We start from the raw sequence: 26,787 nt of genomic DNA on the forward strand, positions 1-26,787 counted from the left end.
TATTTTTGAGCAAATGACTCTTGCATTAAACATGATATTGGAGGAAATGCCATGATGTTCCAGCTTCCTCTTATCTTGCACTAGAGATTCATTAGTTCAAGACAAACAAGCATTTTCTGTCATCTGTTCTCTTAAGGCCCCTAACTGCTCCTAAACACACTGACTATTTCAGGAAGCTAAGTACTTTCTACTACAGTCTGAGACAAAAGCTTATACATATGACGATATCAGGTATGTGTGCTTGGGTCCTCTGCATAATTAGAAAAGGAACATCAAAACCCCCTAATGTTCACAGTATAGGCGTTACTATTAAAACTCTTAATTTAGATTAGCATAAGGGAAGCTCTGAAAATGGAATAAGACAGCAACTACTTTGAAAACCTTTTTCCTAATCTCTAAATGGAAGTAAATTTCAACACGCCAATGCTTTCTGAAAGCGCAACAGCCTCTGGTTTGTACGCCTCTAGAGCTGGGGGCTAGGGCACTTCTGAGTTCCCCTCGGTGATGCTGAGAAACACGCCTGCCCCTTCTAACTGAGCAGACTCCAGCAGCGGAACTATTTTAGTCTGGAAAGTTGTCTTGTTTATTTGGAAAGAGTATCAGAAACTCGTATTTGTGCTCTGTAGGGTTTTGGACCTCCTTGGAAGAAGAAAAGATGAGAGAGCCCCATGACCTGCTGTCACAAGCAGACTGCGGGCTGGCGGCCTGGGCAGACTCATGAGTTTCTCTTCAAGGCAAGATCTAAGGCTCGCAGGCCTGCATCCAGGCAACAGAGGACAAGAGCCAATTCTCCAAGGCATTCAATGCCTCCAGCTGTCTCACATTTTACCTACCTTGGTGGCAACCTGGGGGGTCCTTGTACCAAGCCTCCCGATTCACTGATTTGTTCCGGTTCCTATAAATGTCACAGAAGGCCTTTTTAGTTAAGACTGACCTAAAACAAGACTTTGCAAGAGGAACTGAGGTCAACTTTTTGGGTGAGTCTCTAAGTAGAAAAGCTGTGAAGTTATGGGATACGGCTGAGAAGGACTCTTGATATTATACATATACATAGATCATACACATGTCATTTTATTAATTTGTTAATTTTTGCAACAGGGTCTCATTATGTAGCCCTTGCTGGCCTGGAACTGTGTAGACCAGGTTGGCCAGGAACTCACAGAGATCCACCTGTCTCTGTCTTTAGAGTGCTGGGATTAAAGGCATGCACTACCTACCATGGCAAGCCCGTAAAGCAATATTTTAAAAATGGGGTTGGGTGCTCTAGATAGTGGTCTTTCTCCTTTATTGCTAGAGTTTGCTTCAGTTTTAATATAGGGTATTTCTTCACCCCAACTATGGTAGAAATCAAATGAGTTTAAACCACAGATTGAAGTGAGTGGTTATTTTGCTTTGGGCAGTCAGATTCCCCTCTCCCTGCTGGGTAGCTTCAAAGCAAGCAGTGGGTTTTGAACTAAAGAAGTTGAGGACATAAAAGCCAAACCAAACCAAACCAAACCAAACCAAACCAAACCAAACCAAACCAAACCAAAAAACCTGAGTGGCAGGCCCAGCGGTGGTGGCGCACACCTTTAATCCCAGCACTCGGGAGGCAGAGGCAGGTGGATCTCTGAGTTCGAGGCCAGCCTGGTCTACAAGAGCTAGTTCCAGGACAGGCTCTAGAAACTACAGGGAAACCCTGTCTCGAAACAAACAAACAAACAAACAAACAAACACCCGAGTGGCCTAAAAGGAAGACATTGTGAGGAGATAGAAGGGCTGGGAGAAGGGGATTTTGCCGACAGACAGCTTGTATGGGCTGACAAGGGCTTTGTGGGGAAGAGCAAGGGGGAGGGCAGGAAAAACTCAAGACAGCGCTAGCTGGACTCTGCAGCCTAGTGACAGAAAGAGGATCTGGGAGTAGGGGGACGAACAGAGAAATTTCCCCAGTGGAGGGGCTCAGCCTTCTTTCTCAAAAGTTTTTAGGCCTGGAGAGATGGCTCAGTGGTTAAGAGCACTGACTGTTCTTCCAGAGAATCTGAGTTCAACTCCTAGCAACCATGTGGTGGCTCACAACCACCTGTACTGAGATCTGGAGCCCTTGTCTGGCCTGCAGGCATACATGGAGGCAGACTGTTGTATACATAATAAATAAAATCTTTTAAAAAAGTTTTAAGAACACTTTTTTTTTTTTTTAAATCTGTATGGGTGCTTTGCCTGCATTCATGTCTGTGCATCATGAGTGTGCCTGGTACCAACAGAAGCCAGAAGAGGGCGCTGGGCAGCTGTGAGCTGCCATGTGGGGCTGGGAACGGAACCCAGGTCCTCTGGAAGAGTAGCAATGCTATTAACTACTGAGCCATCTCTCCAGTCCCCGGAACACGTTTTTGAGGACTGGGAAATCATTCTTCTGTTGAATGAGAAGTGAAAAGAGTCTCAAGTCCCAAACAGGGCTTTTTGTTCTTTTCTTTTGGAAAAGTCCTAACTAAATTGTTCTTTTCTTTCTTTTTTTTTTTTCTATTGGAAAATTGAAAGAATTCACTACCAAGACCAACTTTCTCTTTTCTACTTTTTAAGACCCCAACACACACCCATGAAATGCTGCCTCTAAGACTGTAGGGGGAAATGTCCAGCCCTTTAATACATTGCATTAACAATTATTTAGTTATTGCTAAGGAATCTCTGGGCAAATTCAAACTGTTTCATCCATGTAACAAATGAGTTAAAACTTCTTTCCCCAATTTTTAAATTCATGCTATTTATAACGCTTCCTTAAATACCAAGTGATTAATCGCCAATAACTATGATAATTTAAACATGCTCCGATGTTTTAAAATCTCATTTTTTAAAAAACAAATTAAGCTTGCCCTTAAAACTTGGCTTCACTAATGAGTTCAGTTAATGTAGTGAAGCAAGCCACCAGCTCATAAACCCTGCAATATTCCAGAATGTAACCCACACTGTATAAATACGCGTCTGCCTGTAATTCTTCTGACAATATCGCCATGATAAAACCAGGTCTTCCTTGGCCACCTTTAAAATTCAAGCAAAGGTTAGCAGGGAAGGAGAATTTTTTTTTAAATTGATTTTTCTCAAAATCTAGTTGGGGAGGTGCCCTAATACTGAGGGGAAATTTAAGCAAAAAGTTACGCTAAGGTGTAACTTTGATAAGGAAGGGTATCTACCATACGGTGCACAACAACTATTAGCTGTAGTCCCGTGGGCTGAGGTTTTTTCCTTTCCTCATTTGTTTTCGGCAAAGCTGGAACGCAACTGAGCTACATCCCAACCCAGTGATGGTGTGCCTGTGGAAAATTTAAAATATCTTTTTTGATCTCCCACTTTTGGCAGACTTTGAGCTGAACATGAAAGGCACATCCTCTGACACAGAGAAGAGGTGGCCCTGCTGCTGGCTGCAGTTGTATTTGCTCAACCTGGGTTGGTGCCCAGGTTGCCAACAGTCCTCTGGATTATTGATTAGAGGTGTCCCCCTCCTCAGCATTCCGTACACACGGTGAAGACTTTTGGTACCTTTTTAGTTCTGTCTAGTTCTGAGATCCTGGGACTCTGGTGTCTGAGAGGCTGGCTTAGGTCCAGGCAGAGATGGTTCTCCGCTTGTAGCATCTCTATAACACCATCTTTTCACATTTGAATCATGCTTTAATTTTAGAAAAATTCCTTTGTTCCCTTTTCTTTTCAAGACGGGATCTCGCTGTGCAGCTTGACCCAGAACGGAATTCACAATTCTTCTTAGTCTCCAAGTGCTACAGTAACAGCTGAGCGTCAGCGTGCTCAGAGCTTCCCAGGTTTCTGTGGCATTTTAAAAAGGTAGATATTTCTCCTTCTCTTAAGACCACATGTGTATCACATGTGTGTTGGGATCGTGGAGCAACTAGCCTAGGCATGTTTTGCAGGAGCTGATATGCCTCTTAGAGCAGAGTTTAGAACAGCATGCCTCTGGCACACTCTTCTGTGCTGCATACCTGGATATTAACACGAATCACACAGGTTTCCCGAGTGCTGTAGAGCTTGTAGTTTCTTTAGGAGATGCTTTGGGACAGGCGAGAGTGCACACAGCTTCAGTGGCTCCCCGTGAGATGTGGTAAACATAGCCACTAGATCTGATGAAAGAGTTCCCTAGCACTCTGGTTGGGTTTTGGCCAGTGGCCAGCTTTTGTAAAAGGGGACTGTTAATAAAGACTGTCTACCCTCCTGGTCTGTAACACTGACACTATTTTTGTTTTGTTTTCGAGATAGGGTTTCTCTGTGTAGCCCTGGCTGTCCTGGAACTCCCCCTAAAGACCAGACTGACTTCAGATTTAGAGATCGGCTGACCCACTTCCTGAGTGCTGGGATTAAAGGCATGCGCCACCAAGGGCCGAGACAACGACACTTTCTAGAGGCCTTCACCTCTAGTCCTTATGACTAAATGAACTTAGTAAACAAACAAAACTTTCAGGCACGTGTTTGACCTCAGTCTGTAGAAATCTACACTTGACTGAATTTAGAATCTGTTTTAGCATGCCCTTTTCTTCAGGCTCAGTGTGTCTATGTCGTGGTCTGCTGCATGGAGGAGCTCGCAGGTGGCTCCGGTTCCCTCTGGGACAGATGCAGGAAGGACTTCCGTTACGTTCACGTGAGGCAGAGATGTAGGTGTGAACACAGGCGCTCTCTGGGTGGTGTCGTTTATCCTAACTTGTCTACTAAACTCAGCTGTTGCTCTTAGCTGCAGGTGATAATCCTGCTGTTTGCACAGTTCTGCCCTGCGCAGACCCCATCACACCGGTCACTGGACAGCGCACCTGCTCATCGTCCTCAGTTCTGTCCAGGAGCCTTTGGAGAGAGGAAGCCTGAGGTCTTTGCAAGCAACCATTCCTTCATAGACATTTGGGTTACAGTATGGCAGGGGCCCTACTATCTGCTTTTGGGTTTCCATGGCCCGGTTTTATTTTTTTTTAATTTTTTAAAATTATTTTTTTTATGTGCATTGGTGTTTTTGCTTGCATGTATGTCCATGTAAAAGTGTCGGAACTCCTGGAGCTGCAATTACAGATAGTTGTGAGCTGCCATGTGGGTGCTGGGAATTGAACTCAGGTCCTTTGGAAGAGCAACCAATGCTCTCAACAACTGAGCCATCTCTTCAACCCCCATGGCCCGGTTTTAATAAAAAATTATTAACAAGCACTTTGAAGATACAAATGATCACTAAATTTTAATTCATTCTACAGAAAAATCTCATTAACTTGGTATTGGCTAATTTAATTTAATGTCTTTTTCCAAAGGAATTTCTCTTCACTAGAAGATTGGATGGGTTTGCTTGTATGACGATCACAGCTAATGCACAGGGCAAAACTATTATAAAAATTGAACTGAATTGGTTTAAAGACTTTAAGAATTGATTTCTCTTGAAACAAGCCATAAAGATTACCCATCAGGAGGAAATTCTTAAAAATGCACAAGGGAATAATATTAAGGTCCTAGGTATGTTAACAAATGTATAGCAAAGCATTATATTTTAATTTAATTTTTTTTCTTAAATTCCAGAATAAAAATTCTTAGGGTAGTTATCTTAAATTACTATCATTATTATTTTTAATAAAAATAGATTTAGTGTTTTAAAAAAATCTGACAACTTGACCAAATCTATTTCTACAAATATTAATTTTTTTGAAGTTTTGACAACCTCTTCATTATTATTATTATAGTATCATATGAAGGACAATGCCATTGTATTGGTACAGGAGAAATAAGTTTATAATGAAGTACAATGAGTGAACCCAATCTTTCTATAAGGATCTGTAAAATGCAGACTATAACATAAAGTAAGTACATAAAGTTTAGCAATTGGGCTCTAATAAAATACTTCTAAAAATATAACCAACGATAAAATAATTTCAACAGCAACTGAAGATTTAGAACTGGTCCCGAACTCTGCCGTAAGCCTAACAACCCCTCAGGATCACTTACTGGGTGTCTAGTACTGTCAGTGTTACTGAACTTTCCAGACGCCGTACTGTAAGTATTTCCAACAGGCTTTTCGGCAGGGAGAGGAGGTGGGCATTGTGGCTCCTCATGTAAACCTAGGGAAAAAACAGAAGACAGATGTCACCAGCAATAGTTGGTCCAGGCATCCATCCAACCGCTCAAACGTAGCTGGGCTCCTTTAGGACAGTGAAGGAAGGAGAAAGAGCAGCCCTCAGAAAACTGGTCAATGAGCTGATGTTACAGTGTTACATGTTACAATAGGGGGATAGCATTGCTAAGGATGATGTGTCAGGCATTAACTCAGGCATTCCAATCATCCTGCCTGGATTAGACTCGTCTGGTCAACAAGTATCCAGTGACCTACATGTGGCAATTTAGATTTTAAATCTTTCTTAAAGTGAAATAAAGTGTCCATCCTTTAGTTGTGCTAGGCACATTTCCAGCACCCAGCAGCCACTGGGGCATAGAGGCTACCATAGTGGCCAGCACAGATACAACATTACCAGAGGGCCTCATACTAGACAACATGCTACCCATTTTATATAAGCTGAAATTAAGAAACCGTGAGTTACTTAATCTATTCATGTCAGTAATTGTCAGGTTTGTCCATCTGAACCCAAAGCCTGCGCTCATTCTAGTAAGACAGGGTCCTTAATGATGGAGTACGCAACCCTCCCCCATCCACAAATAACTAAATGCTTCTGATAATTTAGGTTATTGGCCACAATTAGCCTCAATTCCAGAAACAATACCTCTATATTCAAACTACACCCTTAGCTCAGTGATATTCCCAACTTATTTTAGAGAAAGAAAATAGAGATGATTAGATTTAATTATTGCCTGATAATTAAAATCTGTGTGCAGAAATACCTCACGAGGGGATGGGTGTAACATATCACCGTAGGCTAAAGCCACCTTTTACACTGTCTGGTGTAGCCAGGAAAAGTATATGGGAATTCTCATTTGTTCAAATTTCTAGCCCCAACGAAAAACCTCTAAAAAGAGGATGATCTGCAGGTCCCTGCTTTATCCACAGACAGGGAAACAGTATCAAAAGGAGAAAAATGTCCAAGCCAGTTACTAGGAAAATAATGATTTAAGATGGGCAAGCGTTTAAAAATTGTGCCGATGGCTCCGTGATCTCGCAGAGGACCCGGGTTCGATTCCCGGCACCCACCTGGCAGTTCACAGTTATTTCTCACTCTGGTGCTAGGGGACCTGACATCTTGTTCTGGTTTCCTCAAGCACTGTAAGCACACGCTACACAGACACGCATGCCGGCAAAATGTCCATTAAAAAACAAACTCACAATGTTAAAAATCGTACTAATAGAATTCTGAGGCACTGATTTTTGCTGGAACTAACTCTTTGGAAGCTATTTTGGCAAATCAATTCTCTTAACACCCAGCAGGGCAGATTCACCTTTTTGATAGTTCCTGGGGTTTTGTTTGGAAGATAATTTAAGATGGCTCCATGACTTACCCTTTCATGTCAGTGTTATTAACCCAATTTAGGAGACGTAAACAGCAGGCCCTTAGGGATGCCTGCTTTTCTGGGCTGTTAGCTGGCACTCAGAACTTAGACTGTAAAATGGGAGGGAGGGACCATCTCCCCTCTCCTTCTTTTTTCTGAGGTAGGGTTTCTCTGTAACAGTGCTCGATGTCCCGAAACTGGCTTTGTAGACCAGGCTGGCCTCTAATTTGCAGAGATCTACTTCCCGGGTGCCGAGCTTCAAGGCCTGTGCCACCACGGCCTGATGTAGGACCAACCGTCTTTAGAACTAGCAAATCACAAGACTGGCTGAAATGAACATGATTCGTTGACTTGGGGTGGTCTTGGGGGCACCTGGCATTAGAGACTAGAATAGAGTTCAGTGTAAACCATGAGAGAGGGCTGGATTCCAGTCTTAGCAAGTCAAAAACAAACCAACACAAAGGGTCAACTCAAAACCCACATGAGGTTCCTATAACATTCGTGATCTTTATTTTTTACTACGCCTGTTAAATTCATAATATAAGCTAACAGCAAGCAGGCGAATAACCCAATGAGCTATCTATCGTTTTGCTCCTTTCTGACTGTACCACACCATCAAAGGCGATTACGCCACCATTTCCTTAATCAACACTACGGTATAACCTTCAAAGAAGCACGACCTGCTGGAAGCACGACCTGCTGGAATTTCAGAGCCCTGACTTTCTCCTCATTTTTCACAGCAGCTCAGTTCTATTTCTTGCTACTGGTTCAGCGCTATTGGTTAATTACAAAACCACCGAGAGACGAAAACCAAAATCATGCTTCTCCATAGTATTTTAGAGAAAAGCCAGGCCCCTAAATTCAAGTGTATGCTCCTGTACACTCTCCTGTACTCCAGCCCTGGACATTGTACCCCGCGTGACTGTGTCAGGAGGAATCCGCAGAACCTCCCTTCAGACGAAGGCAACGGCGCTGCCTAGGGGCCACACGAAAGCACTGCAGGCAGGAATGAAATAGCTGAGTGATGGCTCTAAAATCCACAGATTTTTTTCTTTTCTTTTTCCCTCCATCCTTCCCTCCTTTCTTTCTTTGTGTAGCCAAAGATGACCTCGAACTCCTGATTTTCTTGCCTTCACCTCTGAGTGCAAGGATCACAGGTGTTCACCCTCTCCTGGTTTTATACACTTCCAGGAAAACTGAACCCAGGGCTTCCAGCGTTCTAATCAAGCATTCTACCAAAAGACTCACAACCCCAACCCTAAACATCAAATTTCTTTTTGAAGTACTATCAAAACTGATACAAAACTTCATTGACTGTGTGATTTAAAAAAAAAAAAATCAACTAAGGAAGCACACACACACAAAAATCTAGCATTAAACCAATCTTAAGATATTTATTTTGTAATTTAGTGATCCTAAAAAGCACAACTGTTGTAATTTTCTAAAGCTTTTGGGTATAGTTCTTTGCATAATTCACACACTGCCATATGAAGATTGAGCTGACTGGAAAAATATACCCATGATAGACATATAGAATTTCATTTGCTATTAGTTCCATTGCTTCTACCCTCATCTTTACCAGAGGCACTGATGATTTAGAATACTGTGATTGTTCTCAGAGCTACAGTCTCTTATTCTCTTTGTCTAAAATCAACCTTGGAGAAAAAACAGATTACAAACTGACAGTGAGAATTCTCCAAAGAACTGGGAGAGAACGCCTTGCTCCGGGATGCCCGGGACTGTGAGTAACAGACAGCAGGTTTTATATATATATATATAAAATGTCAAAAGCAGACATTGATAAGTTAATCCAGATCTCTCCTCAGTTCTTGGAGGAGTAAGTTAGGAAGACGGAGAAGAGCTTACATTTTTCTGGTTTGGCTGGGATTCGAATGACAGTAGGCTTCCTGGTGGGCGCTGGTGCTGCGGCTCTTTCCTTTGTCGGTTCTGTTTTTGTGGGGAGCTGAAAGGGATCTAATGAAAAACATAGTTTATTTGTGCATGTTTTAGTTAACACGGACTCAAACAAAAAAGCCTCATTCATAATTTAAGAGTCCTATTTTTCATGCCCCAGGGAAAACTGTTCATGGATAAACAAAATCTCAGTTTGCAGAGACAAAAACAAAGTTGGAGCTCATAAAAGGAAATAATTTAGTACCCTGTAAATAATTCATATGGCTTTTCTTCCTCTCTGATGAGAGAGATCCAGGACAATCCTGAATTATGTAGAAGCTAGCTTTCAGGGGAGTGCAATCATTTCATAAATGTCTGCCTGCAAATGAGGGGTAACTGCAACAAGCACTCTTTCTAGACAGCAACACCCCCGGGGCCCCAGAAGGGCTCTTCTCCTCCCGTCCCTGTGCTCACCAGCGGCCTCCTCCTCCACGTGTGACCTGACGCCAGGAAGGGCCCAGCTGTGTTAGATTTAACTTAGTGAGGGCATACTTCTATAATGTGGAAGTAATAAGGGCCTCTTATTACAGAAATAAAACATCATCCTTCATATGTTTAACTTTGGGGCAAAGATATATGATTTAACATTTCTCCATCTTCATTAATTTATTTTAAGTGAATCAGATATGCCTAGGGTATTTTAAATCAAAACATAACTATAAACCCATTTTTTAAATGGAAAGAAACGAACTTTAATGTAAATGTTCTTTTCATTATTTTAGAAATATGTCTAGAAAAACGTTTGTATGTGGGTCTGGAGAGATGGTTCAGCAGCTAAGAGTACTTGCTGCTCTTGCAGAGGATCCAAGTTCAATCCCCAGCACCCACATGAGGCCTGTAACTCCAATTCTAGGGGACCTGCTGCCTCTTCTGGTCTCCATGAGAACCAGGCACACATGTGGCACATAAATATGCATGGATGTGCCCCCCAATAAATCTTTAAAAACTGTTTGTAGGTGTGGGGTATGCATAGGTGTGTGCGTATGTGTGTTTGCTGGTTCACACGGATGTGCACATGTGTACAGAGGCCAGAAGAGGATGCCAGGTGTCCTGCTCTGTCTTTCTTGTCCCTTTGACAGAGACTATTTAACTGACCCTGAAGCTTGCTGCTTTTTGGTTGGGCTGACTGGCCAGTGAGCTCCAGTGGTCTCTCTATCTTTGCCCCACTTTGAGCTGGGGTTGCAGATGCACTGGCCCATACTTGTACTTTATGTGGATGCTGGGGATCCAAATTCGGGCCGTCACATTTGTGCAAGCACTTATACCCCCTCATACCCACCATCTCCCCAGCTCCTATAAAAGTGTTTGAAAGACCGGAAACCCAAGGCTTGGGAGATAGGTCGGTTGGTAAAAGGTTTGTCATGCAAACATGAGGACCTGATTCAACCCCTAGAATCCATATAAAAAGCTTGGTGCAAGGCCGGGAGGTGGTGGCGCACGCCTTTAATCCCAGCACTCGGGAGACAGAGGCAGGTGTATCTCTGTGAGTTCGAGGCCAGACTAGTCTACAGAGCTAGTTCCAGGACAGGCTCCAAAGTCACAGAGAAACCCTGTCTCGAAAAATCAAAAAAAAAAAAAGCTTGGTGCACTGAAGAAGCAGAGACAAGAGGACCCCTGGGGTTGGCCTGCAAGCCAGTACAGTAGAAAAGGGGAGCGCCAGGTTCAGTGAGAGACTCCGTTTAGAAAAAAGGGAGAGCAACAGATGAAGGAAGTGGATGTTAGCCTCTGGACTCTGCATGCACACAGGTGTGTGTACCCACACAGATACACACACACAACACACAGACACGCACAACATGCAGACATACATAGCACATACACACACACACACAACACACAGACATACATAACACATATACACAGACACACACATAACACACAGACACAGACAAACACATAGACACATACACAGGCATATATATACACACATACACACACACCATCATGAAAATAATTTTAAAAAGATGGGAGACCTGAAAATAAATAGAATAGCAAAAATAAAATAAAATGACATGATCTATAGCATCTCCCTTTTCTCTTCGTCACTTCTTCCCCAGCCACTGCTCTATGCTGCTTCCTTGGTCTTCTGGAACCTAGAACTACCAGCCTCCCCTACCCTCTACAAGCTGCAGAAGCTTGGCCTTGCCTTCCAATCATCCTCAACCCTTACCCCAAACCTCAGCTACTACAGACCATTTTTCAGAATCTCCCAGGCCTTTGTTCTCTCTCTCTCTCTCTCTCTCTCTCTCTCTCTCTCTCTCTCTCTCTCTCTCTCTCTCTCTCTCTCTCTCTCTCTCCTCTCTTTCTCTCTCTCTCTCCTCTCTCTCTCTTTCTCTCTCTCTTAATAAATCTTTATTTATTTATTATGTACACAATTTTCTGTCTGCATGTATGCTTGGATGCCAGAAGAGGGCACCAGATCTCATTACAGATGGTTGTGAGCCACCATGTGGTTGCTGGAAATTGAACTCGGAACCCCTGGAAGAATAGCCAGTGCTCTTAACCTCTGAGTCATCCCTCCAGCCCAGGCCTCTGTTTTCTACTTGCAAAAGGATCAAAGAGTTAAGAAAAGGATCAAGGCTGATAATATCTGTGTAATCAAACCTTCATGTGGTATTTCTGCTATAGCTGATGTTCCTGACATTTCTCATCTGTTGGTTATTGGTATAGTTTTTGACAAGTGATGATCGCTGGGTGAGTTTGGAGAGAGAAGAAAATGTTGACCGTGAAATGCCTGAAATTGGAGTCCGGGCCAATATACTACCTATAGGTTTTCACAATCCAGGGTAGGTGGGTGTGTGCACAGCAAGAGCGCAGGGTGGGTGGTGGACGGAGAAAGGGGTCAATAGGTGCTGTGGAGAGGCGGGCACAGGAAGACCCAAATCCAGCTTGCTGCAGAGGCTAGCTTCAGGAAACCCTGCCTCAAATCCTGCACTCCGCAGAGGGCAGATCTCAACAGTCCTGTCAAAGGGCCAGCCACGTAGTCCTAGGACGAAGGCTGGAAACATAAGAAGCGATGCTACGGTTTATATGCAAAAAGACCTCTCAGCCTCCTTCTGAGCTGCGCTAAGTAACTGGCTTGGCCACGCGTCATTACTCCGTTATGTGTGCCTACCAGTGTCCCACCATTGCAGACCGGCAGGAAAGGTGTGGTGATGGGTTCCAGCTGTGCTTTTGAGCCACGCGGTCACTGGCATGTTGTGCCGGGCTGGGCTCCATCTGACAGACCACAACCAGAGCTGACCAATCGAAGAGAAGGAGGAGGACCAAAGGCCTGGCTTTTATCTCGAGGATGGTGGAACCGGACCCTATGCACTCCCTCCAAATGAGGCACACCCCTAATTGCTGAAGCTTACTTTTTTCTCCTGAATGTGGGCAACATACAAAGCAAGCGTGGCACGTCCCTTTGTGTTTGGGTGCTGCAGGCACAGCCTAGAAGGAGGGCTACATCACTGGCATCTGTTCAAAGATCCCAAGCTTGTGACCTTTGGTCCTGGGCCTTACTTTTACAAAACTTACTCCAGAAACGAAAACACTGGAAGTAAATTTTATGTGAGTAGATATTAGAGGATTGTTTCTAAAAGAAATGAAACAAAAGCAAAATACAGGGAAACAACCTGAATATCAACTGGGGAACTCTGAATTAACTTCAGAATACTTTCATTTCATGATTGGAAAAAAATGATGGCAAACATTTTTTAAAAATGTATACTGTAAGAAAGAGCTTTTTTAAAAAAAAAAAAAAAAAAAAAGAAAGAAAGAAAAATTAAGTACTTTCCCCCCCAAATGGTTTGGAAGCAGTTTTGAAGATGGAGATATTAGGTATAAGGAAACAATAGGTTGAATTGGACTATTAATCTAAAGGGATGTTGTCAATAAATCTTAATGCTTCGTAGCCAGGCATGGTGGTGCATGCGCCTTTAATCCCAGCACCCAGGAGGCAGAGGCAGGTGGATCTCTGAATTCGAGGCCAATCTGGTCTACAGAGCAAGATCCAGGACAACCAGGGCTACACAGAGAAACCCTCGCTCAAAACAAAACAAAACAAAACAAAACAAAACAACAACAGAACTAAAATCTCATTGTTTTTCCAAGGCAACAATAATACTAATAAACAATAATAAGAAACCATAGCTCTCAGCTACTGCTCCAGCACCAGGTTGCCTGACTGCTGCATGCTCCCTGCTAGGATGGTCTATTATAGAACTATCTTTGTACTCTGTAAATATGTGTTACTCTCATTGGTTAGTAACTAGAGATGACTGGCCTATAGCTGGGCAGGAAGAGATTGGGTGGGAGAGCCAGACTAGGAGCGTGCTGGGAAGAAGGGCAGAGTCTGGGGAGTCTCAGGGAGATGCAGAGAGAAGCAAAATAAACATTCCGCGCTGAAAGAGGGTATGGCCACGTAGCAGAGGGTAGATAAGAAATATGGGTTAATTTAAGTTGTAAGAGCTAGTTAGTAACACGCCTAAGCTATCAGCCAAGCATTTATAATTAGTACATCTGTGTATAATTATTTGGGGAGCAGCCGGTGGAACAGAGCTGCCTGGCAGTCTAGATGGAAACTCGATCTACAACCGTCATGAACCCTAACCCTCCAAAACCATAAACTCCTTCTTCTACACGTTGCCTTAGTCATAGTGTTTGGTCACAGCGATAGAACAGCAACAGACACACGTGCATGTATTATCTTCAGTGTTCTTATCTAGAGCTCAGGAATGGTCAGGACATGCTGAATGTTGCACCTCAAACTGTTTGTGCACAAGCTAATGGATGCCTTTGGAAAGGAGATAAAAGAGTCACAGTCGGCTTCAGGTTCTCAGGATCCTGTGACTTACTGGAGGTTAACAACCTTGTGGCGATAACTCTATCAGAGGCTGCTCACGCATCCCATGACACATGTACCGTCCAATGACTTCTTTTCTGTGTTTTCACTTGCCGTGTTCATTCTGTCTTCCTTCCAGTCCCTCATATCAATACCAATTATTCTACACGTGTTGCCAAACACGCCGGCCCTTCTCATCCATGCCTGGTCTTCATTACTGGGCTGATAGAGACACTGGCGATAAAGTTGTCTTCTGGCCATTACCTGTCTGTAGTAATATGCTTGTCACTGCAAATAGTTTCCCCATCTCTGGCTTGCTTTCCTGTCATTTCTCTCCCTGGAGTTTTGCGAATAGCAGAGCTTGGCTGCTAAACTATTATTCTGGTCTGTATAATGGAGTTGACAGTAGAAATATTCTACCTTTTATTTATTTTTTGACAACTGGGTATGATTTGTAAGGGTGTGAAGTGGAATCGCTAATACTTCTTGGCTTTATTACATTAACCTGGAAGGCATTCTACCTAAGAAATGAATCCAATATTAAATTGTCTGTTTTATGAGTTTTCCTTTAATAATTTTTCTAATCTTTACAATGTTTCCATAGTGTCAGGTATTTTCTGATCTCTATTTCCTGAGATTAATATGGCAACTTCATTTTATGAACATTTCTATTAGTTTTTCATTATATTTGAGGGAAGACAAAGAGGAGCAAAGATATATTTCTGAGTTTTCTTCTGTGTTCCTCCCCCAGTTTCTGGCTGATGCCTGGACCAATTAGGCAAGGGTTCGGAGAGGCCATACACTTTCATTTATAATGACAATGCCACCAAAATAACAGCAAAGCCTCACAGAATCCCCAGTCAAAAACCAAACGAAAAATTCATCAGTACCGAGGGGCTGAGATGACCCTGAAGACCTCCGGAGGGGAACAAGTATGGGGAGCCACAAGGCCAGTGTGCACTCTGGAACAATCCCTCAGGCAGCCATAGTTCAGATGAAAAGCCTGAGAGAGCTCGGTTTAGAAGAAAGCTGCAGTGATCTCGGCACAAAGGCTGGAAGTGGGGCAGCAGACAGAGACGAAGTGAGGAGGCCGCTCTGGGGATGGGCCACAAGGTAAGGCCAGCAGGTGACAGCGGCTTAACAGATGTGACAGCAGAAAGGAACCATTACACCCCAGGCTACCGTAGTGGCAGGGCTCTCCTACACAACCACGTAAGCCCCGGTAACATCCTCCATGATAGGGCATTTTTTTTTTTCTTCGAGACAGGGTTTCTCTATAGCTTTGGTGCCTGTCCTGGAACTAGCTCTTGTAGACCATGCTGGCCTTGAACTCACAGAGATCCACCTGCCTCTGCCTCCCGAGTGTTGGGATTAAAGGCGTGTGCCACCCCTGCCTGGCAAGGGGTATTAGTATGATTTCATGTATGAGGAAACAGACGTCCTTTGAGGGTAAGGGAAATGCTAAAAGTCACACAGCAACGGTGTGAGAGCCTGCTCTACTCCAAGTCCAAATAGGTACCCTGTGGCGCAGTGAGAAGACTCAGGGATGGCCTCTGTCTCTCTAGGGAAGGCTATGTGTGAGGCTGTCACCAGGGGAGGTGAGAAATAGAGGGGTAGGTTTACAAGAGAAACAATGGACTCCCTATGACTTCATAGTCGAGAGCAATGGTTAGAGTCAGGTGAGGCGTGCAAATTATACGTTTTGCCAAAAGACGACCCTCATAATTAAATGTTGTGCAATGAAGTGGTAGAAATCAAGGTGCTGAGGGATGGAACTATAGCCGTTCGACTGAATGTCTGCCGTTCGACTTCCTGTCTGAAGATATCTGTCTTAATGATACAGAAGAAATTCCAGCGTTTAACCAAGTTTCCATCCCACAGTACCTAGTAGGTTAGAAAGGCAATGTATGTTTGGTTTGCATTGTTTCCCCATCTCTGTCCTTCTCTGATCCTTGTATCATCAAAAGGTTTGGATAAGAAAACGATATTGGCAACCACATTAAAAAGGGCTCTGAGTTTTTTTTTAAATATTTATTTATTTATTATGTATACAATATCCTGCCTATGTGTATGTCTACAGGCCAGAAGAGGGCACCAGACCCCATTACAAATGGTTGTGAGCCACCATGTGGTTGCTGGGAGTTGAACTCAGGACCTCTGGAAGAGCAGCCAGTACTCTTAACCTCTGAGCCATCTCTCCAGCCCAGTCTCTGAGGTTTTACTTGGCTTAGGGAGTCCTTAAAATGTTGAGTAGCAAACGTCATGTGAAAAATAAACCAGGCAGAATAAAAAGACCTCTGGGGATGCAGATCAGTCGGCAGCACTATGAATGAAGCCTCGGGTTTGACCCCCAATGATACACAAATCTCAATGGACACACACATACACGCACACATATATGCACATACACACACACACACACACACACGCCACACGCACGCACACGTACACACACGCACACACACATACACACTCACGCACACACACACGCATGCATGCAAGAGGCTTGGCTGGGAAAATAGTTTTATGACAAGAGGCACTGAAAGTCTCTTGGTCTGTTTACTTTATCTGCAAAGTGAGGCCAATGATGCCCTGCTGTTTCTGTATTAAATCAAATTAATGTTTGAGTTGTATGCATTAAATAAGAATAGTATTCATCGCTGTGTTAGGGCCATCGGAACACTCAATACGGCCTAATATTTGACCTCTGCTTTTTGATGGACATGAGGCATGTCTTTTTGCTTTATTTGCCAAAGCCAGTTGTATGCATTAAATATTTAACAAATATGTCCGCTATCATGTACATGGTATACAAGATTTTTTGTTTGTTCGAGACAAGTCTCAGCTGTAGCCCAGGTTGTCCTTGAACTTGTGACCTTCCTAACTTAGTCTCCCAAGTGCTGTGCTGATATCTAGCTATCCTGTTGGCCAGACATAGGCTTTAAAATAGTGTGTTCTATACCATTCTGAGGCATGCTTAATATTTATAAGATAACAGTTAAACTCTGGAACATACTATTAAGTTTATATTCCCACAAATTTCATCCAAATAAGCAAACAATAGTAAAGGGAATTTTATCAGTGATCTGCGGATTAGCTTAGTTTGACAGATGGAAGATTAAGCTTTACTTCACGGAGAGATAAGCTTTGCTGTCCTAACAGTGTGAGGAAAGAAAACATTCTCTTGGCCTTAGGGAAATTTAATTATCCTGATCTTGGCAGCACGCTGACAATTGTTGAGTTTTATTTACAGAAATCTGCATTGTCAAGACGCACCGTGAGGGGCGTGGGAAAGACTCTTGAGTGGGCGCTAGCTATCACTCTTGCAGGATCCTTCCTCGGGCAGGCCTTCTGGCTCTCAGCGAGGACCCTTGCGGGGTCCCCACCTGAGTCTCCCTCCGTGAGAAGCTTCCATCTCATTCTCCTACTGCTAAGTCCCCAGATGCTTTCGATGTAAAGCCCCGAACTTCACACTGCCCCTAAGGGAAGTCACTGATCCCCAGCCCTGGTCCTGCTCACCTCTGGCCCATATACTAAAAATCCGTGTGTTCTAGCACCTGTCCATGACTCTCACCTCCCACCTCAGGTTCTCCTTTCCCTCTGTGCCCTGAAGTACTCACCCCATGTCTCTTATTTCTGTTATATTATCTCGGAACGCACACCACCCCTGACCCCATGCATGCGTTAAGTACCGAAAACCAAAACAGTGACACGCACTGTAGACTCCACTGATGAGTTCGGGTTCCCCACCACTCCAGAGCTTAACTCACCTAGAACCGTCTCAGAACCGAGGTGTTCTTCGGCGGGGCTCCCTGAGGTGGGCAAAACATCATCGTCAAAGCTGATGAGGTCAATGTCCCCCAGGGCCTTGCTCTGCAGAGCTGGGACTGGAGGGTTGGCTGGAGGCCCTTCTCCCGGTGACCTGAACGCTTTGGCTTGGGATGCTACTGAGAGGCGGGGAGGAACCGAAACCAGTTTTGGTGGAACCGAAGGGTAAGTTGGGACATCTGGGGAGGCAGATTTCTTCGGCAGCAAAGGCCGGGGAGCAGGAGTTGGGATTTTCTTCCCTGCATCAGGGTGCTCGGCCACGGGCCTTCCTCCCGGAATCTCATGGTTCACACTGCGCGTAAGGCCAGGAGTTGGTTTCTTTGGCAATTCAGGTTTTGGGATGCTCCCGGCTTCTTGTGGCGATGAGGATGGGGTGAGCCCTTCTCTGGAAGTCACCTTCAGCCTGTTTCCCGTCCAAGAGTCCCACTGTCCAGAAACCCTGTTAGCAGCAGGCTTGGGCGCCACCGAGGGTTTCCCTGAGGAAACAGCAGGTTTCGGGGGAACCGTGCGAGGGATAATCTCTGGTTTCTTGGGCAGTTCCGAGATGTCTGTGTTTGTCTGACCCTCAAAGGCTTTGATCCTGGAAACAATATTTTGGCTTTGTTCTGTGTTCATCATGTTCATCACGGCCTGACTATCTAAGCTGCAGGTGCTGTCCAGCAGCCAGCCTTCTCTTGGGCCCGCAGGGCTTTTCCGGATCCCTTTCTCTTCGCCGTTACTATCTCTAGCTACTGGTCTGAGGTTGCTCTTTGATCTTGGTCTTGGCACCGGACATCTTGTAGCACTGGGGTTTTCAGGACAATTTTGCTCTTCACAAACATCAAAGACTATTAAAGGCGCCACACTTGGTGGGGGATTACCAGCTGAGGCTGCTGGAGAAGCCTGAAGAGGCTTGAGAGGCGCCTGCAGGGCTGACAGGACCAAAGGAACAAAGCAAAGTTACCATGCTATCATTTGAAAGCAAAGAAAGAAAGACAGACAGACAGACAGACAGACAAAGTCACTGCAAAACCACTTACTGGAGTGTATAACTTGCATTTGTTTTTGTATAACATAACCATTGTATAATTTACAGCACCATTAGGTTCCTAGTTCTCATCAGACATCACACGAACCATTTCTATCTGGTTGTCAAAATCCCAACAACTTCAGTGCTTTGCTTCCCAAGGCAAGTCACTCTTCCCTCTCTCTCTCCCTAATAAAAGACCCCAAAGAAGCCCAGAGAACAGTCTCCCTCAGCATCTTACCAGCTCAACTTGCTAAATGTAAACGCCTTCTCCTTGGGAATAGAGGGAACCCACAGTAATGCAGACTGTGAGTTAAACAGGCTCTTTTTTGAGATATGGGCCGAGATTGGGGTTGCAATGCTTGGGAAAGATCAATTACAGCAATTGCTGCATATCTAAATTAAGAAAGCATACAGTGGTCATGGAGCCTAGGAAGCAGGGCTCAATAAATTATGCACGACTTGTAAATTATTTTAAAGCCTGGAGGCCAGCTGATTAGGTAAGAGCAATTACTCGCATTACTTTGAGGCAGATCGCTGTCTATTTCTTCCGGAAAGTCGGTCTGAGTTGCAGAAGTAATGGTTCTCCTTGGTGTGGCAGCGGCATTATTGTTATTGGTAGCGTTAACCTGAACTTGGTTGATTTCTTTTATCACTTGCTCATAGGAAGGCGGGAGCTGGAAAACAAAGGATGAAAATTGCCTATATCTATGGGCAACAGGCAAGGTGCTTCAAGTCTCATTGTCAAAACCTTTGAGTTTAATTTGAGAAAGAAAAGGCAAAGCGGTGTCTACGAACCTCAGCAGGAACCAAGTCACTGGGTCTCCAAGGGCCTGCTACGGGGGTGGAGGGAAATCCCAGTCCGGGTGATGGAGCTCCTGGGAACCACGAGGCCGGCCTCAGTGGCTCTGCCGCCACAATGGTGATCTCTGGGCGTCTGGAAGATGGAAAGCCCCAGTGAGGTTCTCGGTAGGAAACAAGCTACCGTCATCCGAGACTCAGGGCAGAAATCACTTTCCATAAAAAAGCATCCAAATCTATTAGAGGTCTCAGAATGGTCTTTCTGGTCCTGGTAGCTGCACAGTATAGCCAGGCAGGCTTCAAGAGAGTGGATGACCACCATCCTCCAAGAATCCTGAAAAGCTGAGAATTAGGTCTGGTGCATTTAGCTCTGCTTTGGTTGATAATGGACAGGGCTAATGCAGGCCTTTCAGTTTGATTCCACAGCTCTGCTGTTGGCTAGTGGGACAAACGAATGTGTGGCACACAGTAGATCATGTTGGTGGTAGACTTGTTTGGGTTCCTGTGACGATAAAGTATATACAAAGTGCAAACTCCCATGTGATGAATATCATTATTCTCACACTATCTCTGCCTCAACTCGGTTACCTTTAAGTGTTTTAAATTCACATGTTTACCATGAGGACCTGGCGTTATATACACACCCCTAGTCAATTCTGTACATGACTTGATGATTTATCTGGAATATCTGTGTTGTGGTGACTCAGGAGAACCTTCCTTTGCTACTCTTAGTCTACGGTTTTGTTTGTTTGTTTTCATTTATTTATTTTCTTGAAGGCAGGGTCTCATTGTGTAGCTCTGCTGTCCTGGAACTCATTATGTAGACCAGGCTAGCCTCAAACTCAGATCCACCTGTCTCAGCCTCTTGAGCGCAGGGATTAAAAAGGTGCCACTATGCTTGGCTTCTGAGTCTATGTTTTTATGCTTTATTTTCAACATGCTTTTCTAGCAAACCCCAACTATGTGACCCTAGGAAGGCCAGTCAACGTCTCTGAACTTCAGTTTCTTATCTAATAAACAGGAATAATGATATTTTGTCTTCTCTAGCACTCCATGGAAACAGAAATATGTTATCAAAACTGTGCACATATACACACTCTCCTGCTAGCTTGTGAAGTATTGTTAAATCTGAACCGAATTCCCTAGAACCCCTGCTGATAGCCTTTTCTAACTAAGAGTTACCTGTTAATGTTGAACACTATAAATATATAAATATACATTAATCCCCATGACAACTGGTGAGGTGGGCATGGCCAGCACTTTACAGAGAGGGACATGGAAGCTAAGGAGATACAGTCGCTTGTCTTAAGTCATATGATAGGAAAATACTGAAGTCAGGATTTGAACTTGGCCCTGTCTCAGTCTGAAGTTGTTCTGCTGGGATAAGTGGCTTATGCCTGTAATTCTAACTCTCAGAAGTCTAAGGCTGGGGGTTGCAGCAAGTCCAGGACTTTTCAGGGCTACATAAAGAGTTCTAGACCAGCCTGGGTTGCTGAGGGAAACTGCCTCCTTATTGCACTGACCAAAATAGTCCTTGTTCTTCACTATCCTTACTGCATTTTGAAAAAGTTGAAAGCATTGGGAACCAATTTGTAGGAAGGAGGCTGCTAGTTAGTTCTGGCTGCTTAGCCCCGAAATAACCACATGGAAACCATATTATTTAAATCACTGCTTGGCCCATTAGCTCTGGCTTCTTATCAGCTAGCTCTTGCATTTTAATTTAACCCATTTCTAGTAATCTGTGTATTGCCACGTGGCTGTGGCTTACCAGGTAAAGTTCTGTCTGGCTCTGGAGGGGCAACATGGCTTCTCTCGACTCTGCTCTTTTTTCTCCCAGCATTCAGTTTAGTTTTCCCCACCTAGCTCTGTTCCCCTATAGCTTTGCTATATAGGCCCAAAGCAGTTCCTTTATTAACCAATGATATCCACAGCATACAGAGGGGAATCCCACATCAAGCAGGGATGTTGACTCATAAAAATTTACCTGTCCATCCTTTTATTTGTCTATCTGCTTTCCATTCATTCTTCTATCTATCTGTCTATCTATCTATCTATCTATCTATCTATCTATCTATCTATCTATCTACCTATCTACCTATCATCTACCTATCTATCTATCTATCTATCTATCTACCTATCTACTATCTATCTATCTATCTATCTATCTATCTATCTATCTATCTATCATCCATCTACCATCTATCTACCTACCTATCTACTATCTGTCTGTCTGTCTGCCTACCTACCTACCTATCTACTATCTACCATCTATCTATCATCTATCATCTATCTATTATCTATCTATCTATCTATCTATCTATCTACTATCTACCATCTATCTATCTATCACCCTTTTCTTCTCTTTCACCCTCTTTCTATTTATCTCTCTACCATTTATCCATCTATATACTTATCTAGCCTTTTCTGTTACCCTTCTGACCCATTTTCTACCCTGCCCTCCATTTCTATGTCTAGGCAACATTTATTAGTACTTATGAAGAACAGATCATTTCTCTAAATCATTATAATAACATTTACATTGAACAGTTGCTTAATAATTAATTTAAAATTGAATCCAGCAAACACAGAAGAATCTTTTAAGGTCTGTGTTACTTCTCTAAAGCAAAACCTTCATTTCTCAAACTTAGAGATTGATTCAGAGATGTATTGCTGAGGTAGATCTCAGTATAACATGGTTTACGAAGGTGAAATAATCTGCCAATTGTTGAGATACTTTAATTTACATGATCAGAATATCCCCTCTACTATATATGTAATCATACCTCCTATCCCGATGAAGTTCACTCTGAATACAGGTCCGAGAAGCTAGGAGAAAAAAATAAGCTAGTGTAGCACCATATCAGTGTATTCAGTAAAGAATCAATTTCTGTAGAATACACAACTAGAAATAAGCTTACAAGGACACATATGGAAGGTAATTACCATTAATACCTCTAAGAAAAATAAATCAAAATGATCTTTGGATATGGCACAGATAATTATAATCATATATTTGTATTGCAGAAGAAAATAATAGATTTCAAATAGCATCTAAAATATTACGACATTCTGAAAAATCACCATGGGAAGAAAGAACAGAGAAAAGTTATTGGAGAGGGACTGCAGGGTGGGGCATTAAGATTATGACATGAAGTAACAATGGGAAGGAAATTTTAAATTTTATCCACAGGACTGTCCTATTACAATAGTTTAAATTTCTATTGTAAAAAGTGTAGAAGTAACACATTCTTAAAATCTATTTTCTAGCTTTTTGACCTTTATAGTAGTTCTATTGATTAAGAAATAATAATAAATATAAAGGTACTCAAGACTCTTTCACGGTCATATTTATAACACACATTTTTGTGTGTGAAGCAATGACTTCTCCCTCAACTCTCAAACTCAAACCTCTCCATGGCAGCCAGGTATGGTAGTGCATGTCTTTAGTCCTAGTGCTGAGGCAGATGCAGGTAGATCTTCCAGAGTCCAGGGCTAGCCTGGCCTACACAGGGAATTCCAGGCTGGTCCACGCTACATGGTGAGAATCTATCTACTCACCTCGCCAGGCCCAAATAAAAGCTTCATGGCTTAAATTTTTTTCCTGAATTTTATTTATAAAGGAAATCAATTCAATAGGACAATGTGGCAAATAGGTCACATTTGGAGATCCATTTTGATATAACAAAACAATATCTCTATTTTCAAAGATCCCTTCGGTGGGTGGCATCTTCAACTACTCTACCATAAAGACTTGCACACAAGGGCATTTGTACTCAAACAGTAGCTTTCACCACCTGCCTCTCCATTACTCTCCCGGTGCTTCTGATTTTGGAAGACTGGGAGCGTGCATCTCTTCTTTGTCTTCCAACTTTTCTCTGAGCATGGCTGCCCGAGCTGAAGGTGACACGGGTGAAGGCAGGAATGAAATCTGGGCTACACTGAGACAGCTGAACCTACACTGGGCTGCATAGGTGGAAAAACCCCAACATATGAAATCCAAAACCCATGTATGGGTCTCAACTTGGAACGTGCTCATGGTACCATCTGGCTCCACCAACAGTTGACATTCGGATCAAGGCTGAGCCACCTTGAGGGACGTTTATCTACCAGAAGGGGAGAGGAGGTCAGAGCTCTGTGCGAGACGTCTGATTGTTAAGGTTTCATTGGTTCAGTCAAGTCCCCACCATCACCACTGAAGACGGAATCAGCAGATAAGGCACACTTTCCCCAAGACTTAAGTCTCATTGGCATAAACGTACCTCTTCCACGGGGCATTGTGCTCTGTACTATTCATGAATGCTAAGGGAGAAAAAGAAGGGGTTACAGAAGAGGAAAGGGAGCGAGAGGGTGAGCCAGTTGCCTATGCTCTATGAGGATCTCAGAAACAAGACCACCTGCCACGTTGCTTTGACCTAAGAGGTATTGCCTCTGTTCTCAAGGAACCCATTCTAAAGAACCACTTGTGGGGAAGATCTCCACGTTCTCCCCCATTCTGCACACTTAACTGGAGAAGAAAAGTTGATGAACCATACATAGTTTCATATGGTCAGAAGTTGAGAGTGGATTTGTACTGTTACCACCAATACAGAACCCTCTGTTTTAGTGGGATCATAAGCCCGGAAAGACCTTCTTTGATTCTCTGTAAGCCATAGGAAGAGAGATGCACAGGCAAGTCAGCAACCTGAGGTCACGGCTGTGACAGTGGGGAAGGTTCAGAGAAGCTCGTTTCTCCATATTGCTGGTCTCCTTTGGTACTAGGTGAGTTGGATTTTAGTCTTGGTCCTAAATTATTTTAAATTATCTATTAAATGATCAGAGGAAACAAATATATAGAAGGATTTTAGGTTTTAGATGTCCCTGTTATAGAACACCCTATTGGTAAAAGTCACAATCATAAACTCAGCAGCGACATTATTTTGGGCAGGGTGTGAGCAGATGCATGTGACATCAGGGGCATCCAGAGTGGCCAACTCTGTGGTCCACATCCCGGCTCTACCTTGTGAGCTACTTACCTCCCCGGATTTAGTTTCCCTTCGTAAAACAGGGTTAGCTCATCTTCTGACAGCCCTGCTTCTAAGTGCTTCTAACAGTTCCCAATTCATGGTATGAAAACAGTGCCAGCTAAATTTGAATTCTACAGATATCTTTGTCTCAAAAAGTTAATGAAAGGGCCTATAATCTCAGCATCTGGAAGGCAAGAGAATCACTATAAACTTAAGGCCAATCTGAGCTATGTAATAAAGCCCTGTCTTTAAAAAAACCAAAGCAAATGAACAGCAAAAAAGCTAATGAAAGGTCATATATATCCAATTAATACCTATTTAAAAACTTTAAAGAAATTTGAAAAAGCAGCTAGCTGTGGAATATTATCTTTTTTTTTCTTCCGAGACAGGGTTTCTCTGTAGTTTTTGGTGCCTATCCTGGAACTAGCTCTTGCAGACCAGGCTGGCCTCGAACTCACAGAAATCCGCCTGCCTCTGCCTCCCAGGTACTGGGATTAAAGGCGTGTACCACCACCTCCCAGGGGAATATTATCTTAAAAAGGTAATAAAGGCTCTCTTCTCATCAGGGTTAGATTCTGGGCTAGTAAAACATAAATCTTAATTAGCTGCTAAGATAAAAAACCATTACAACTTTTTCTTTAAATTTTCTTCTTGTTAAATTAGTGGCTGGGGAAATGAGTAAGAGCATGAGATGCTTCTCTAGAGGACCCAGGTTGGATTCCCAGCCCTCACCAACAGTAACTATGAATATTGTGTATGGATGTTTGCCTACATGTATGTCTGTGTACTCTGTGCATGCCTGGTGCCCACAGAGGCCAGAAAAGTCACAGATGTTGGTGAGCTGCCACGTGAGTTCTGGAAATCAACCTCAGGGTTTCTGGAAGAGCACCCGGTTCTCTTAACCCTTGAGCCTTCTCTCCAGCCCTACAAATTTTCTTAAGTAGATGAAAGGGGGGGATGGGAGTGGTGATGGTGATCACGCCTCATTTTGTTCATGGGAATGAGAGAATACTGCATCTATCTGGCCTTCTTGTCCAGCGACAGGACAAATAGACATTTGTGTAGCTGTCACGATGTAAGTGACACACGGGGATTAAAGACAAATGGGTCACTGGGACCCCAAATCTAGCTCAGTTTCCCTTTGCTCCATCTCCTCCTTCTGCGAGGGCCGCTGTGCTGCCTTCCTCTTCTCTCAATTCCCCAGTTGATCCCCAGTGACTGCTTCCCCACCAGATACAAATACCCCCAAACTTTCTCACCCTCAGCAGACTACAAACAGGCTCGCTCTACATGACTGCTGACTTCTCAAACACCACCCCCTCTCCTCATTACTCCCAAGCTTCATACCATTCATGGTTCAATCGTTCTACGGCCACTGCTGTCTCCACCGACATCCCAGGCGTAGGACAGAATAGCCCGTCCTTGTACACCTATTACTTGGCTCGTGGCTGCACTGTACTATGCCCATCCTTTAGGTCACAGGCAGCTGTCTCCCGTTTTTTCTACTTCTCTGGCCACTCTTTCGGTTTGTTCTGCCCTTTAAGTCTTGCACAGTCTAAGCAAACTACATCCTGGGGACTCTATGGGGGATTAGGTACAAAGTGGAAGTCATTCCAGGGAAGGAGAAGGGAAGGTGCCAGGCAGGGACAGCATGCTCCCCTCCTCAGCAGGCAAGGATTCAAAGATGACCACACACCTCCTCCATTACTGTCCCTTAAAGGGAACAGCTTTAAGAGACACCAAAAGATTCTGTCTCTTTCATTTTTTTCCCTCCCAATGTGAGTGCCAAGGATCAAACCCCAACCTCTGAAAGAACAGCAAGTGCTCCTGACCAGTGACCTTCTCTTTACCATAGATGACACATTTTTATGAATTGCCACCATATTGATTTTCACTGTACTGTTCTTCATGATGTGTGGATGCCTTAAACTCAT

General features: G+C 43.6%; 1 protein-coding gene across 7 annotated transcripts in view; it reads right to left on the reverse strand.

Annotated features, from left to right (window-relative positions):
- The window catches only part of Sh3d19 (SH3 domain containing 19), a 148,254-nt gene that overhangs the window by 22,080 nt on the left and 99,387 nt on the right, over window positions 1-26,787 (reverse strand). For 2 of the 7 annotated variants that reach the window (XM_038347294.1, XM_038347293.1), the window contains exons 4-11: window positions 24,110-24,149; window positions 22,634-22,676; window positions 19,848-19,986; window positions 19,573-19,726; window positions 17,986-18,954; window positions 9,304-9,411; window positions 5,947-6,059; window positions 834-895 (exon numbers count right to left, since the gene is read on the reverse strand). In XM_038347294.1, coding sequence (XP_038203222.1) covers window positions 834-895; window positions 5,947-6,059; window positions 9,304-9,411; window positions 17,986-18,954; window positions 19,573-19,726; window positions 19,848-19,986; window positions 22,634-22,676; window positions 24,110-24,125 — 1,604 coding nt within the window. In that variant the 5' untranslated portion in view covers window positions 24,126-24,149. Of the gene's footprint in view, window positions 1-833; window positions 896-5,946; window positions 6,060-9,303; window positions 9,412-17,985; window positions 18,955-19,563; window positions 19,727-19,847; window positions 19,987-22,633; window positions 22,677-24,109; window positions 24,150-26,787 lie in introns of all 7 variants that reach the window. The other 5 variants (XM_038347295.1, XM_038347290.1, XM_038347291.1 and 2 more) reach the window with 3 other exon arrangements.

This window comes from Arvicola amphibius, chromosome 11 (assembly GCF_903992535.2).
Source record: "Arvicola amphibius chromosome 11, mArvAmp1.2, whole genome shotgun sequence".
Classification (NCBI taxonomy): Eukaryota; Metazoa; Chordata; class Mammalia; order Rodentia; family Cricetidae; genus Arvicola; species Arvicola amphibius.